This window comes from Corvus moneduloides, chromosome 1, assembly GCF_009650955.1.
Source record: "Corvus moneduloides isolate bCorMon1 chromosome 1, bCorMon1.pri, whole genome shotgun sequence".
In the NCBI taxonomy this organism is placed as follows: domain Eukaryota; kingdom Metazoa; phylum Chordata; class Aves; order Passeriformes; family Corvidae; genus Corvus; species Corvus moneduloides.
The window spans coordinates 10,382,473-10,399,052 of record NC_045476.1 but is presented as its reverse complement, the minus strand read 5'-3'; the positions used below and the strand labels follow the sequence as shown (position 1 = coordinate 10,399,052).

The window sequence follows — 16,580 nt, the reverse complement described above, 5'->3', positions numbered from 1 at the left end:
TGTTGTGTTATCTGGCATATGGGGTTTTCATCTGCTTATTTTAGTAACACCAGCTAACTTGAGAATACTTGTGAAACTGAACCTGTTGCCAAAGGTGAGGCGAAAGGGCAGATGGTGCTCCTGTTGTTAATGGATAGTGTTTTGAAATGTAAATGGACAGTCTGAAAGCTGAGGACTTGTCTGTTCTGTGATTTAGGGTATTCAGCTGAAATATTCTGAGAGATGACATGTCATCAGCAGGATTATTCATATAGTAAAGGTCTAGTTGAAAACAGACAGGGAAAAGGTTAATTTTGATAATTCACGTGACCTGTTACAATGAATGTTGATCATTCTTATAAATGAAATAAGTGATAAAGGACTGAAGATCTTACTTCTGAATTCTGTGAATAGGCTTAGGCCTCAGAAGATCTCTGATAGTGCGTATGTTGAAATGACTTTTGAATTTATAGGAATCCTAGCAAGTCACATATACGACATATAATACCCAGTGCAGAAAGGGGACCTGGGCTTCTAGACAGTCCTACAATATTCAACTTTTCTGCTGATCGTTTAATCAATGGCGTCAGGAGTCCACAGACGCGGCAGCCGGGACAAAGCAGGACACGGATGCAGAGTGCTACCACCAGTTACACCAAGAGGGAAGTGGGAACTGGACGGATGGAACAGAGCAGCATTGACTCATCCCCTGGCTTAGGGAGAGGAAGGTGAGTGTGCTCCGTAGTTGTCCTCTGAACAGCCAAGTATTGCTGCTTCTGAACTACTGCTTTTAGTGGAGGCGTGGTATCGTTATATTTTCAATACTGCTTCAAGCTGAGACTCTCTCCTCAAACCTAAAATCTTGCAAAGTACTTCACAGAAGGTGTTAAATGCAGAACAAAGGCCAAGTGGACTTTGATACTTTCCTACTGGATGAAAATCATTATTGGCAAGTGATGAACAGTTTAGATCTGTAAGATCTGTAAGATCTAATCCTCTATCCTTTCTTCATCTGGTGCAAGAAGGTTTCTGTATATTATTTGTTTGACTTTAATGAAGTTCTGTGCATTCCATTGTTCAGCATTGTAGATTGTGCACCTGAACCTGTATTAGCAGTGCTCACTCTTAACTTCTTAAGTTGAAAGATCAGAATTTTGACCAAATTGGGCATACACAACAACAAAGATGACGGATTGGTATGAAGGGAGGAAAAACACCTGCAGGCAGCTAAGGAAACTATTGTTATGTAGTTTTAAAAGCAACCAAACAAAAAACCACAACCAACTACCTGGGGAGCTGAAAACTGGAATTTTTATAAATGCAGTTCTAGTAAGTGCTTTATAAAAGTATTCTGCAGCTTTGATAATGGTTGTATTTGTCTCTAAGTAAATCACATTTTGAATGACTCACTGAATTGGAAGATAACTCAAGTGTTTCGCACGTGATCCTATTTTAGACTTGTATCATTGCAAAATGAAATGGGGATTTTGTGCAAGGGTTGTAATACCTTTCTAAATCTAATTTACCAAATTGTGTTATAACTAATGGATGAAAGTATGATTAAGAACTCAGGAAACAAGATGGCTCAAACTATAGACTACAAAAATGTACAGGAATAGTCAGTACTTAGAGTTGCATTTTAATGTTTCACTGTTGAATACATTTAGAGTAATAAAAGTCAGACAAAAAACTTAAAAAATATATTGAATCTGAATGCACTGCAAATTTTACACTGCTGCTTGGAGGGGCTTTACCTGAAGCAGGGATGGGGACAAAGTGCTAAAAGTGTTTTGAAGGAGCTTTACCTGGATTGGAAATAGTTAGCTACATTTGAGAAGTTATATTGGTGTACAAAAAATCCTAAACCCCTTATTTGGATACTGTAATGTTTTGTCTAATCCTTACATAAAATCTCTACTGAGGTACTTTTAACGCAGGAATTACTTGTAACTAGTGTGTTCTTATGCTGATTTGCATAAGATCTATACCTTTGTATTAATGAGAGCTTGCTAGGAATTTTTCCCTAAAACATTTCTTAATAACCTGTGTAGAATGAAGATGGATGAAATAGCAATTGGAATTAATTTCTTCTGTTTTCATTAGCTGCTGTCCATCCACTTATAGGCAAGGTTCTGATATCTGCTTTCTTTCCCATAGGAAAAACTCATATGGCTACCGAAAGAAAAGGGAGGACAAGTTTACAGTGAGTGTTCATGATCTTATTTGTCCCTAATAAAAGTAGGGTAGCAAGGCATTAGTATGGATATTATCATGGAGTAACAGGTGACATAAGTTACTGCACAAGCAGTTGTACATCACAGTTGATTAAAGATAATAACAGCTCATTAGTCACATGAGTTCACTGCATTCGGGTATCAGAGATGATTTTCCATTAATGCAGAAGTCAGGGAAAAGTTAAAATTACTCTTAGAGTGGCAGAAGATTCCCATCTCAGTTTTTTTCAACATGCCAGTGTTCACATTCAGGAATAGCTAAACTAAAGTTCAAAACACTTGATACTTCATTATCAATAATGGTGACATTGAAGAACATTTTATAGAACCTTGTGTCATAACTAATGTTTCTGCTGTGCATTATGAAGTGGTCATTTTCTTAAGTGGTTATGAAGTTCATTTTCTTAAATGCCAAGTGCCACTTGGTAAGGGTATGCTAACACTATTGAAATACTGTGGTTTTGGTAAACTGGAATTCAAGGTTAATACCAAAGTAGCCTTGATACTTTGATGTAGCACTAGATGTAGAAGAGAAAAAAACATGTTTTTGTAGGATTTAAGGTTTGATATGATAAAACTGGTCATTTCGTTGCAATTTGTTTTTGCCACAGATGGTATATATGTGAAGTTGAACCAGGTTATTTCCTAATTCATGTTACAATTGTGAAGTAATACTGCTGCATGAGCCATAACACTTTCCTAAAGGTCTGGAATCATTGCATTTGTGTGTTTGTGGCTCCTGCTGTTGAGTAGCCTTAGTGAACTTAGATAAAGGAGCAGGAAAGTTTAGCAGGTGATTCCTTCCTTTCAGTTCTCATCAAACTTCCCAGTGGCAGTGAGACCAGATTACATGTAGGATTCCCAGTACTTCTTCCTTTTGCCCTTTCAAAGCTGCTTGAATTTTTAGAGTGAAGTTTTCCTATTAACTTTCTTCTGTATTTAAAAGAACAAGGAAATGGTACAGGTTAGGCATGTGAGTGACTGGAGTGAAAGGATTACCTTGGACGCTCTTACTGAATAGAGCAGCACTTCTGACGGAGCTGACTGCAAAGATTATTTGAACTTCGAATGTAAAAACTTGTAGATGTGACTTCTTTGGAGACCCACGGTTCCCGTCTGTCAGCGCCAGGCTGTAATTGCAGCCTGTACAACCAGCTTCCTTCCAGTCTCTTCTGCACCAAGCATCTTTAGTTTGTAGTGTCCAGTGCTGCACCTTGAGCAGAGGTGAAAGCTGCTGCACACCCATGGCTGCATGCACTGCAAGGAAGTGTACTTGGAAGCAAAAGATTGAAATTTTACCCCCTCAGATTGTGGAAATAATTGAATCCAGTATCCTATTTCTTGTGTAATGCTGTAGCAATTAGATAGTGTACACAGGACATCACTAAAACCAGTTGTATTTGAATGGAGTAATGACTTCTTTAGAAGATTTTTCTTTTTAAAGGAAAAATTAGAGTGTATGCATGTTTGCATGAAAAAGAGCATGAAATTTTTTGATCAGACTGTTGCTGAGGCTGTATACAAAAGCCGGTTACTCAACTTACAGGAAGTTAACTTGAGAAATTTTATGCAGTTAGCTTAAAATCCATTGAAGTCCCCACTCGTCCTACTCATTTAAGATGTTAATACCACTCTTAATATGTTGAGGGTTTTAGGACTCAACTGTGTAACTTAAAATGTTTGTAACATGGAAGCATTTGCTATTGCAGAACTTCAGTCTTCTTTAAGAAGAGCGAGTGCTGTGATTTGAAGAATGACTTTTAAAAATTCGAGTTGTTCCTCTTGCAATTTGAGCTGGATAAGTGTAGTCAGTCTCCCTGACCTTTGGCAGGTCATCTGACTTCAGTTTTGGAGATTTGCAGTCACCATTGCTGTAGCACTCTTCCTGGGGGTAGTGCTGGGTCAGTAGCAGTCCTGGGGGTTGCAGTTGTTCTTGCCTCTGTATTTATTTGTTCTTTCCCTACTTCCCTGTTGCCACACAATTGTTTTGACATTTCATGTAGTTTGTGAAAAGACCTTGAAGGTAGTCTTGTGTCTGTTGTTCTTTTTGTTCAGAAGCATTGTTCTTACATTCACACCATCTTGACTATATCCTCATATTTTCCTTTTCAAAATAGGAACTGTTTCAAAGATTGCTTGCATTTGGTATTTTGTAGCAGAGATTATCTTAGCACAGGCCTCAGCACATTCAAGAAACAGTTACTTCTTTACATGCTGTAGATGAAGTTAATTGGTAACTTCAGTTACAGCATATTACAAAAGGAGATTTATTTTTTCCTGTGTAAATATAATATAGATTTACAAATCCTTACCAGCAGTCCTCACAAGTGATCTCTAATTGTGGTACTTTTAACTCCTGAACTGCTGTCTCTAGTGCAAAATAGTTGCATTTAGCACACTGATGTTGGTTTTTTTGCTTGAGACATTGTTTTTCTTCTTAGATTTAGTTTAACAGTCTCTGTTTCAAAAATAGGTTTGGCACTTACTTTTGCATTTTTACAAACTGACAATATCGATTAATACTAATTAGATATAAATTATTGTTGTCTGTACCACATACAAGGCATGCTGTCGTGCCGTTTCTTCATATATCTGAAAATAAGATTCTTGTTGACTCCTGTCTTTTTATTTAGGATATTACTAACTGTACATAAATGGGCATTATATTTTCCCTATATCATGACACCTAAATCAGTCTGTTTTCCTTTCTATGTCAGTGTGTCTGTCCTCAAGGAAGAGTCAGTGAGGAAACTTCTTACTATGCTGGTATCACTAAAGCTGATGCATATGCCATGGCATTTAAATAATAATTAAATATTTTAAGGGCAACATTGGAAAATGAAAGCATGTATTCCCCGGAACTGTGTGGTTTTTCTGGGAGATGAGATGGGGAATCCTTCTCTAGGGCTTTGCTGATATAAGTCAAGTACAAAATACAGTTCAGAGTTGCATATCTTTTCTGTCATCTAGTGCAGTAACCCCTACATGTTATTTCTATTCCAGAGAGGCCAAACACAGTCTCCACCACCCCCAAAACCTCCATCTCCCAGTTTTGAATTGGGTTTATCTAGCTTTCCTCCATTACCCGGGGCTGCTGGCAATTTAAAGACTGAAGACCTATTTGAAAACAGACTGTCCAGTGTGGTAATAGGAACGTCAAAAGAAAGAGTGAGTAGTGGATGTTCATTTTTGTTGGGTAAACAAAGACTTGCATACCTCTTGTTTTCAGATTTGGTGGCTTATATACGGAAATAACTTGTGGGTTTACATGGTTGTAAGAAATGTTCTTTAAAAACAGCTGTCAAATGATGTGCTGCTGCCTTCTTCACTTATAGCTCAGAATTTGTTGGGTATTCTCTTTGAAATGGTGTGGAATACGGGCACCAGTATAATAAGTAGATGTTAATAGCAGAGATTAGAAAATATGCTCTTTGCTGTTCATAACTGCCTCAGGCTTTTTGATAGACTCAGGTGAAAGGTATGTGATACATTTTCCCTCCTGTTTGAAAGTAAGACTTCTGAGTTGTATATAAAACACTTTAAAGTGACAAACTTCTAAGCACCAAAATAAAGAAGCTGCCTACGTAATCTCAGTAGGCATCATAGCTGGAACAAAAACTGCTACCAAAACCAGCTGGATCCCAGTGTTGTCTTGTCAGATTGCTCAGAAAGATGAAAATACATCAGAATAACTTGGCAACCACTGCTATATAGATGTAGTAGAAATGCAGTTGAAAATTAATGTTCAGTAGCTTTTCATAGATTTCATTCTTAGAACTGTCTCTGCCATGCCATCTGTGAGTGACAGTGTGTTCTTCTCCGGCAAGACTCACGTAACCCTCTGCACTGTGGAATACTCTGGGCTATGAAAGTCTGTATTGGCTTTTCTTGATAACTCTAATTTAACTTGTGTTTTTCCAGCTGTACCACGACTGAAGAATTTAGGCCCTGGATTAGCAGTGCAAAGCAATGTGGTGAACCACCACAATCTCTCATGTCTTCTCTTGCTGGGTCTAGAGTGTTTTCTTTGGCGCCCATGTGTCAGGGGTGGGTAGAGGGTATTTTTTGGTAAAGAAAAGGGGAGGCAGCAGGGCAGCCTGCACCCGAGGCAGTGACTGTACAGACAAGCCATCTACTCTGTCTCCTGCAAGTGGTAGGAGGGGCAACTATGTCCCAGGATTGCATTTAGGGCGAATGTGCAGGTCAGAGCCATGGTAAGAGCAGTGTTTAACTTACTGTGTGCCAGTACTACAGATTGTAGGCTGTTCTTGGCCAAGTTCTATTAATTTTGAAGTATTGTACCTCTGTTACTTAGGAAGTGTTTTTTTACTATTGTATTTCAGGTTTTAAATATGATTCCAGCACTTGCTCTTAGTGCTGCAGCTGAAAACCCCTTGTTCCCCCATCACAGATCTAGTACTTGGTTTGCACTGTACTTATTGTAAAGAATTTAGACTTCTCTCATGTAGAGGCAGTCTTCATATCAGTCAGGCACTGAGGCTTTAAGATACTGCAGTGCACTGTCACATTAAAAAGCATCCTTCAATTTACCAGTTTCATTTTCCAGTGTACGGGAGTTACTCTGTACCATTGTGTGGAAGAAAGGGATTATGCTACCTTTCCTTGTTGGCATTTAAATAAAGAGTAAGATAACAGCAACTGGCTCCAAAGAGTGATTGTGTATTGCTACAAAGGTGTTTGAGCTAGCATCAGAGTCTTGCCAATGTATACAGGCTGCTTTTCACCTTGATCTCAGTGTTTTTTCATGTCACCTGATGCAGTGTTACAAAGCACTGAAGTAGAGTTACACAGTGCTTCCCTTGTTTTATAGGTGGGCAAGTCCTGTGTACGGAAGCTGAGGGGACTAAGGGTCTATAATTTCCAGCAGTTGTTATCCAAGCATCATATCTTTATGCTCTTTGCTTAGTGATGCTCTTCTAGATGTAGCTCTGGGGAATGACAGGTAGTAATCATCCCACATTTTGTAACTAGGAAGTGTAGCGCTGTGAGATCAAGGGCTGAGTGTTTTGGCAAGGAAAAGCTCTTGCATGTCTGCTTGACGTGAAGCTATTCACACTTAACCATGTACCTGCAAGTTCTGATGCACTTGGGCCAGAATGCTCAGCAGCTTGCAATTTCAAGCCTTTTGCACACATCTTACAGCAAGTAAGACTGTAAAAGCTGTTCTGTTATTCCTAAACATCCACCTTTTGCAGTCTTCTACTTTGAATCAAACTAGGCTTAGATCTACTGCAGTAATCTATGCCTGATTTTAAAACAGTATAATCAAATACAATTTTCCTTTATAACAGTGACCATAGGAGTCTTATGGTTTATGCCCTTTTGAATGTTGGCTGGGCTAGGGGAAAAGAAGGGATATCTTGTTCCTTCTGAGCTTGTGTTCTCCCATTGTTGTCCCTTCTGCATACCAGAATCTCTTTGGGTTTTAGTTTTTAGGATGAGACAGGTCAGAAGCAATACAAAGAACATAGCACCCTTCAAAACAAACAAAATGGTTATAAATGTAAGATACATGTTTTTCAGGATACAAAGTTGTCTTTCTCTTTTGCTATTTTGTGACAATTTAAATTAATGCATACATCTTGAACCTCTTTGGCCTTTATCTCGAAGCACAGTATCTCTTGGCACTACCAGAATCTTTTGAGGACTATGGAAAAAGCCTCTTTGGCTTGGTAGCAAATCATTATATTGGGATGATGCAGAATTAGAACTTTGAAGAAGATAGTTTGTAGTTCACAGCACTAGGAGACCTTTGTTTTCATAGGCTGCCTGTGGTTATGTGAACAGGTGCAAAGCCTACTTTGTCAGCAGCAGGTGCAAAATTTCCAGGTTGAAAGAAGTCACTAGTTCCAGTCATTAGTGGTATTCCCCAGGGCTCGGTATTGGGGCCAGTCTGGTTTAATAACTTTACTGGTGATCTGCATGAGGGGATCGAGGGCACCCTCAGTAAGTTCACAGACAACACTGAGTTGGGCAGGAGTGTTGATGTGCTGGAAGACAGGAAGGGAAGGGTCTGCAGAGGGGTCTGAACAGGCTGGATGGATGGGCCAAGGCTGACTGTGTGAGGTTTAACAAGGCCAAGTGCCAGGTCCTGCACTTAGATCACAACAACCCCCAGCAGCACCACAGGCTGGGGGAGGAGTGGCTGGAAAGAGGCCCTGCAGGAAAGAACCTGTAGGTGCTGGTCAACAGCAACTGAGCGTGAGCCAGGTGTGCCCAGTTGGCCAGGAAGGCCAGTGGCATCCTGGCCTGTATCAGAAATGGTGTGGCCAGCAGGACCAGGGAAGTGATTGTCCCTCTGTGCTCGACACTGGTGAGGCTGCATCTGGAATCCTGTGGCCAGTTCTGGACCACTCACTACCAGACGCTGAGCAGCTGGAGCATGTCCAGAGAGAAGGGCAACAAAGCTGGTGAAGGGTTTGGAGCACAAGTTCTGAGAAACAGCTGAGGGAGCTGGGGGTGTTTAGCCTGGAGAAAAGGAGGCTCAGGGGAGACCCTGTCACTCTCTACAACTGCCTGAACAGAGGCTGTAGCCAAGTGGGAGTTGGTCTCTTCTCCCAGGCAGCCAGCAACAGGATGAGGAAAGAGCCTCAAGCTGTGCCAGGGGAGGTTTAGGTAGGGAAGTTAAGCATTGGAACAGGCTGCCCAGAGAGGTGATGGAGTCAGCAGCCCAGGAAGTGTTGAAGAAATGACTGGATGTGGCCCTTAGTGCCATGGTCTAGTTGACAGGGTGATGATTGATCAAAGGTCTTTTCCAACCATAAGGATTCTAAGTGATTTTTGTCATCCAGATATATCCCAAAGGGACCTAAGCTTACAACTTCTTTGGAAATAACCACAGAGTGTTATTTGTCTGTGTTCCTAAATAAATAGAAAGGAAAAAAATAACATATTCATTACAATATATGTATAGGCTCCTTCTGTACCTTCCTATAGTCAATTTACCATATAAAATCAAACTATGAACTGTTTTCTGGTTGTGCTGATTTTCAGGCAAACTGTATTAATTGGATATTTTGATTGTCCTTCTGTGCCTTTTTTCCCCCTTCAGAACATTAATGTGGATGCAAGTACAAACACTATTCCATCAGGAATTCCTCGAGAGCCGCTACCAGTTTCTTCTACATTGCCCAGGACCTTTGAAAGGTCTCCTTCGCCACCCCAGCCTACTGAGTAAGCACTTAATTACATGGGTATAATAATTCTGCTCTGAGTCACATTTGCATTTTCTTTCATGAGGCAGAACAATGTAAATAGCTATTAAAATCTTAATCAATGAAAGAAGTAATATTTTGTTGTACTTGTAGTAAAGGCAATAAAGCTTAATTTCCGAACAATATCATATTAGTGATTCAATCATAATAGCCATTTAGCAGAAGAAAATTTAGTGTCATGGTTTAGTTTCTGTGAGAGAAGTTTAATGAATACCTTACTGTCTTGTATTTAGACAATTTTGAAACAGAGAGAGTAAACGCATGGCGGGGCTCTGTGGGCAGTACTGATGTCCATACCGTAAAGAAAGTTTTTTGGTGACACTTTATTTGGAACCTGCAAATCAAATAACTGAGTAACTAAATGCTATCAAAACATGACAAATTATGGGTAGTATCACATTGCACAGGAATATATTTTTTCTATTTTCAATAGCATTTTTGAATGCAATGCTAATCATAATGTGCTAGGCAAATTACAGCTGTAACTATTTATAGTCATACTCAAACTTTTTAGACCCATTATTAAACCATTCATCTATCCTGAAGTTTCATTTCTCATGAGCCTTGCTTCCTGCTGGATGCTTACAGGGACTCCAAAGTCGTGGATAAACAGCAGAGAGAGACACAGAGTACAGAAAGACTTTCTTCTTCCACACTGAGTACTGCATGTAAATCGGTACAAGTCAATGGGGCTGCCATAGTAAGTGACTTCATTACTTCACTTTTTCTTGATGATCCAGTTTGCATTTAACAGAATATTTATTGCTATCCAGTGTTGCTTAATCATGTGAGCCCAGCATCCTAGAATTTGTCCAGCAGCTTTAAATTTACTAGTTGGTGGCTTCATGATTACTTGCATGTGATAAAATTATGCAATTAACAGTACAAAAGATATCTCCTTATCTGAATTCTCTTCTTGGTAGTATCCTTGAGGTAGAAGTATTAATACATATGCTGATATTGAAACCAGAGTATTCATCGTGTTTCAGCTGGTTTTGAGTTTGAAAGGGGAGTATTTTGCCCTATGCCATTACCCCATTTTTCTGGCATACTGTTTTACATTTTACTTTTTCTTCAGCTTTATTGTCTATACAGTTCCTGTAAACTTCATACTCAAGCCCTCATCTGCATATTTTAGTGCAGCAGTCTTTTGGGACAAGGACTTATTACTTTTATGAACAAAAAAGGGTTTTTTTTTTTTCCTCAGGACGCTTTGTTTAACTCTGTCGTGTTTGCTTCCGATTTTCCAGGAACTGCGAAAACCTAGTTATGCGGAAATTTGCCAGAGAACAACTAAGGATCCTCCTACATTGCAACCCCAGAAAGAACAGAAGCCAAACACTGTAGCATGTGGGAAAGAAGAAAGAAAGCCCACAGAAACAATAGAGAAAAATAGAGAACCTCCTCCTGCAAAGTCACATCCTGGACAACCCAAAGACCAGAGGAGACAGTCAGGACGCAGATCGTCCCCTCCAGCCACTGGCAAACGCTTAAATAAAGAACAGAGTACCCCTCCTAAATCTCCTCAGTGAAAATAACACCTGGGAGGGATTTGAGAAGAGGTCTGCTTCCCACAAATTAAACCCATGTTCCCACTAAGATACCTGAGAATGAGTTGCTGGTTAGGAGCTTGCAGTGATACAAGGCATGTAACAATGCCTGCAAGTTATTTTTCTGTGAAATACTTTTTCCCCTCTTGAACAAACATTCTATTTTTCTGGGTATTTCTGGATAGTTGTTCTAAACCTTACATTTAGATTGGTGCTTAATTGGAGGTGAAGCTTAGTGTGATTTTTTTTTTTTTTTTTTTTTTTTTTTTTTTCTCCAAGGTGTAAAATATTTGTCTTAAAAAAAAAATCAACTTTTTATTAAGCCTCTCTGTGGCTGTGTGAGTGCAAGCTCTGTATAGTGAGTTTTTTCTAAACTGTTGAGCAGAAACGTGCTGCTGCAATATTTTTAATAAACTGGTCTGCAAGTACATATCTAAAGTGTCCAAAAGACTGATAACGGCAGCTAGTGTGTAGAGTGCAAGGAAGTAGATATATTTTACAAATTAGTACGTGACCTTGAAGATTTTTTTTTTTATCGGGCTGCTGTACTAAGTGTCAGCAAATGAACTTGCACTTTTAGGTTAAATGAGTAGCTGTTTCTAGCATTTTTAAAAACTTAACCTTTTTTTGATGTTTTGCACACACAAAAAGAATTCTACAGGGCACCATAACCGTCTTTCTGAAATATTTCCTTTTTTGACTTACTGCAAGCAAGTAACCATCTTCTCACTCCAGAATAAAACTGATGTTATAATTTGCAAATACAAAGCACATTGTGAATAGAAAGAATCAAGTCTGTGAGCTTCTATGGTGGTGAAGCCTGTTAGTGGATGTTATCAGGAGAAAGCAGAGTAGCCTTCTTGTGATAACCTTAGCTTCCCTGTGCTTGTAAGGGAGTTAACTGAGTCAGCGCTGTATATTCTGGTTACCCCTGTGCTCTGTGTAGACTTTTTTTTAAATCTCTGCCCCAAGTGCTCTTTGAAAGAGTTCATATCTTAGTCAGCCTTGTGTTGACATCTTCCTGTAACTACAAGCATTGGCATACGGATTTAAATTTTTCAAGCCGTGAGATAATGGTGTTTGTTTTGTGTGGTGGAGGAAGAGATCCCTGATATTTACCTCTGGGATGAGGTTTCTCACACTTATTTACTTTAGAAGTGATGCGCTTTCTGAAGGACAAGGATGCACTAAATTAGCAAGTTTCTAATAAAGTTGAATATAAATTATTTTTGTTTTAAAATGCCTAAAGCTTTTCTTTAAGTGTTTAAACTGCAGGAAGTTCAGACAAATCTCATTCCTGCTGACTATGACAGTACAGTTTATTCCACAAAAATGTTTATTTAAACAACTGATTTTTTTAAAGAATTATTTCCATCCAATATTTAAAGACTTGAATTTTATTTAAACTTGAAAATGACTTTGCCTTAACTTTTGTACAAGACAGCTTAGAGTTAATGAGGTCTGACCCCATAGAGGGTTAGCATGAATGGAATACAGAATTACTCAGTTACAGTATGTATCTATTGTCACTGGTCTTACTGGGTAAACATACTGTAGTACAGGAACTAGCAGCAGTTTTTGTAATATACCTTAAAGATCTTAAACAGTTGATCTTTTTCAGATTGTTGAAAAACCTGTAAATGCAAATAGTCAATACTGTATTAAATATGTGCACTTGGAAGTGTGTGCTTTGCTTGTACAGTTGTAAATAATCAGAACATATAAAAAGGTACCCTAAAGAAAAAAATCTGATAAAAATTATTGATATTATAAATGTTGCTGTTGAGCTGGATGTAGATAAACTAAATGTTGTGGTTTGAATATTACTTTAATTTGTTGTTTTTTTCTTTTTCTTATTTTATTCTGGTGTGTTGAACTGACTCTGCCTCTTCACTGCAAAAGGGAAATGGAATGAAAGTCTTATTTGAAAGCCCTCAAATGTTTTCCTAAAGTCCCTTTAAAACCAAACAATTTAACCAATTCAAAAGTGTTATGCAATGTAAATAATGAATTTCAGCAGTCAAACTGTAATTTTTAAGTCATTAATAAAAATCAAGTCTAATTGGGGAAAAACTTGACTGCTGCAAAAATATACACTGAAGCTTACTTGTCTGCTTTCAAGAGTATCAGTGCATGGTTCATAGAACTGTAAAGTAACTATAGAAGTTGACTCCTGATAAATTTCCTGTTACAAGCATCAATTGGTAACTAGTTGACATTGTAAATCCAGCCTGTTGTATGCTGCAGAATTGGTCAAAATAGGGCATGTGGAGTCTGTTGATTCTTCTTGTTTAAAAAGCGCACTTTGTGAATGCTGTGGGAGGAGATAGGACCCCGACACCATCACCAAAACTGCTCAACTACTTCAGTCATTGGATTTTTTTATCCCCTTCTCCTTTCCCCAGCGGCAGTGAAAGCGGTAGCTAGATTTGTGTATGGTTTAGGCCAGCTGTATGATTCATTTTGTTTGTCTGCTGCAAGTGAAAGGCTATACCAGCTGCAAACAGTGGCAAGTGGTCCCTTCCAGCGGCTGTGAGCGGCTCGTCCTGGTGCTCAGCTGGTACCCGAGGTGATCTGTTGAGACCAGCGGGATGTGTTGTGCTGTTCTAATGTATTCTGCTGCCATTTGTGATAGGTCAATACACTGTAATTACTGCTTACCCAGCAACAGTCTGTTGCATTTAAAGTTTAAACCTTCTTCTGATGTGGTTTTATAGCTTTTTAAAACAAAAAGTGACACGCCAAATCGCTGTGTAATATTCAATACAACTTTTCCTTACTGTATTTTACTTTGAGATTTATTTCTTTCCTCCCCACTCAGTGACAAAATGGAGTTTTCAGAGTAGAGTTGTGAAGTTGCACGCAGACTGTTGCTACGATACAGAGAGGGATTAAAAACGTGGCTTTTAAAATGAAAACCTCCCAAAAGCAGTAGCTGAGCTAAAGGTTCAGGAATACAGTAATAAAATTGGCATTTCACCCAGTTAGAACTGTGTGGTGATGCTTTTCAGTTTGAAAACAAGTCAAAAATGGGGTCTGAGATTCTTCCAGGAATTAAAAAAAAAAATGAAGGTTGCTTTCAAAACTGAATGTGGTTTCAGATCAGTCCCCCACCATGGCACTGTCACTTAGAAATGTGTGAGCAGTGGCAAATTTTTTATGTTGCTGGGTTTTCCTTCAAAGCCTTGAGCCGTTGGCATGGGAAGGTCCTTGTTGGAGCGTGGTGCAGAGTATCAGGAGCAACAGCTGACTGTAATGGTGCACACCTATCTCTGTATCTCCTTCAGCTACAGGTAGGGGTTTCTGTGCTTTGTAACCTATTACACTAATAGCAGCAGACAATCCAGGATTTCTAAGGAGACCTAACAGCTGCCAATTCATGAAATAGAAGTGTAATATGGGAGCCTTTTTGAGGGTTTTTGTTTTTGTTCTTCTTCCATTAAGACTGGAATCAAGCTTACATGTAAACTATCAGTAATTTAAGTTTCCTTTTGTGTCATAAAATGTAAAACTGTCTAATTTGAAAAAAAAAATATGTAGGTTATGAAAAATAAAGATTTAGGCACTGTTGAATTCCTGATTTTTTTAATTAAACATTTCTTCAGCAGTACTTTTCATTACCTTTTGTCTTTTGCTCCCATTTTTGGAAATAGTATATTTCTAATTTTGGGAAAAGAAAAAATCTTTGCTCTCCTGTTCAACACAGCTCTTGTAACTATCACCTAAGGTTCTGTATCAGCAGCAAGAACCCCTGTGACAGGTCTCTGACAGCTGCCATGTCTTTCTCTGTTAGGTAACTATGACTGGTTAACTTTTTTAAAGCAAACACAGAAGCTGATAATGTTGTTTACTGGAGGTTCTATTCATTACTGGTTTCCTCCATTAATTAGATAAGGTATTGGCTTGGTCTTAAATATGGATTTTAACGTTTGGGTTGGTGCTTTGGTTGCATGGTGCTTGAATGTGGAGATGTCCTGGGATTATTTTTGGCTTTAGCTGGTTGTAGAAGTTACTCTGGTCTTGCATCTAGGTAAGAGAAGCTTCTGGGATATCCTCTGTCTACATGAAAGAATATTTTGGAAATAGTTCAAACACGACCCCACCACCCCTCTTTTTTTTTGTTTCATTAAGGTTTTTCTCTTGCATAGCTATATAACAATGGATGTAAGCATGGAAGTAGGCAGATAATCTAACCTGTTCAGGAGCTTACAGAACAGTTACTGCTCCTATTTCCCCACTGCTGTCTGCTCAGCACAGTAGGCCAACACAGGAATACCAGCCTACATGTGCACTGTGAGATCTCCAGGCTGGAAAATTCACTTAACCATTGGGCTTTGGTGATGACCTGGGCTACAAGAAGTCGAAGGCAACCAATTTTCACTTGAGCATGCACTATCCTGTTCTGACATTTGTCCAAAGTTTTCTACTACTTAACATATAAAAGTGCACAGAAATTTGTCAGCAATGTAGCCATAACTCTAGTGTGGCTCTGGAGGACCACCCCAGCTTTGATGGAAATTGGGGATCTATTTGTTTGCCCAGCAAAACTGGGCAGTGTCCCCTTTGTGCTGGTGTTCCTCAATAAAAAGTGATGTTCGGTGATGGCTGCAGCAATGTTCATGCTGAACACATGGTTTTGTGTCCTCTTGGGCATGATGAGAAAGAGTGAATGTAGGAAATTATGCGCAATTTGAGCATCCAAAGGTTACTTATTTGTCACAGAAACTGTGATTCATTACGCTTTCATCCTAAGGCTTCTTTAGAAAATAAGATTTCATGAAGTTTTAAGTTTTCTAATATGCTTATACTTCACAAACCTTTAAGCTAAAACCACCTGTTCCGGTATAGCTGAGTTTTTATGACTGCAACCATTTAAGTCAGGGAAGTGATTGAATTTCAAATTTTGCTGGTGTATAGATGAAAGCAATGTTATGCACTTCATCTCTGCTTTTGAGAGAATGAGCTCCATAACAGCCTGGTGCCATCTGGTTACGGTAGCTCGGTTACTGCATCCTCCTCTCATCATGGATATATCTTGGCAGATATTTCAATGCCCAACATAAATTGATCAGGTAGAAATTTAACTCCTGTGGAAGTGGCACATGGAATACAGTTCCTGAGCTGTTGTGCCGAATAAGCACAGAAATCCTGCAAAGAGGCTGGTTGGCCTCAGCTGTGCCATCCATCCTGCCTGTGTGCTCCCTCACATCTGCACCCTTGATGGTCTGAAAAGTACCAAGAAAGAGGAGGGTCTGGAATAGGTCAGGAGCTGTTGTACCAGCAGTAGAGTGGAAAAAGGAACAGGAGTACAGTTGATGCCCAGATAAGACTGGCGTGGTGATGGTCCTGGCAGGAACACTGTATTACAATCAGCCAAAGTAAACTGACTGTTGGTACAATTGGCTTATGATAAATGGAAGGCAAAAATCTTGGCTTAGATGTTGCCTTGCTCCCTCCAGCCTATGTGCCTCCAGTCATCAAGTTTGGTCATTTTTGAGCTTTTTTCTCACAATGGAGAGGAGAAAAGGTCCAGTTTCTTCTTTAGTGTTTTTGGCTATTATGTACAAGCTGTAGATGTGCTA

At 39.1% G+C, this 16,580-nt stretch overlaps 1 protein-coding gene across 4 annotated transcripts in view; it reads left to right on the top strand.

Annotated features, from left to right (window-relative positions):
• LARP4B (La ribonucleoprotein 4B) overlaps positions 1 to 14,571 on the top strand; it is a 57,085-nt gene extending 42,514 nt beyond the window's left edge. For 3 of the 4 annotated variants that reach the window (XM_032099530.1, XM_032099536.1, XM_032099516.1), the window contains 6 exons: positions 453 to 707; positions 2,137 to 2,182; positions 5,217 to 5,381; positions 9,286 to 9,407; positions 10,037 to 10,148; positions 10,699 to 14,571. In XM_032099530.1, the coding sequence (XP_031955421.1) occupies positions 453 to 707; positions 2,137 to 2,182; positions 5,217 to 5,381; positions 9,286 to 9,407; positions 10,037 to 10,148; positions 10,699 to 10,980 (982 nt within the window). In that variant the 3' untranslated portion in view covers positions 10,981 to 14,571. The remainder of the gene's footprint in view (positions 1 to 452; positions 708 to 2,136; positions 2,183 to 5,216; positions 5,382 to 9,285; positions 9,408 to 10,036; positions 10,149 to 10,698) is intronic. The other variant, XM_032099525.1, reaches the window with a different exon arrangement.
• The last annotated feature ends 2,009 nt before the right edge of the window (positions 14,572 to 16,580 follow it).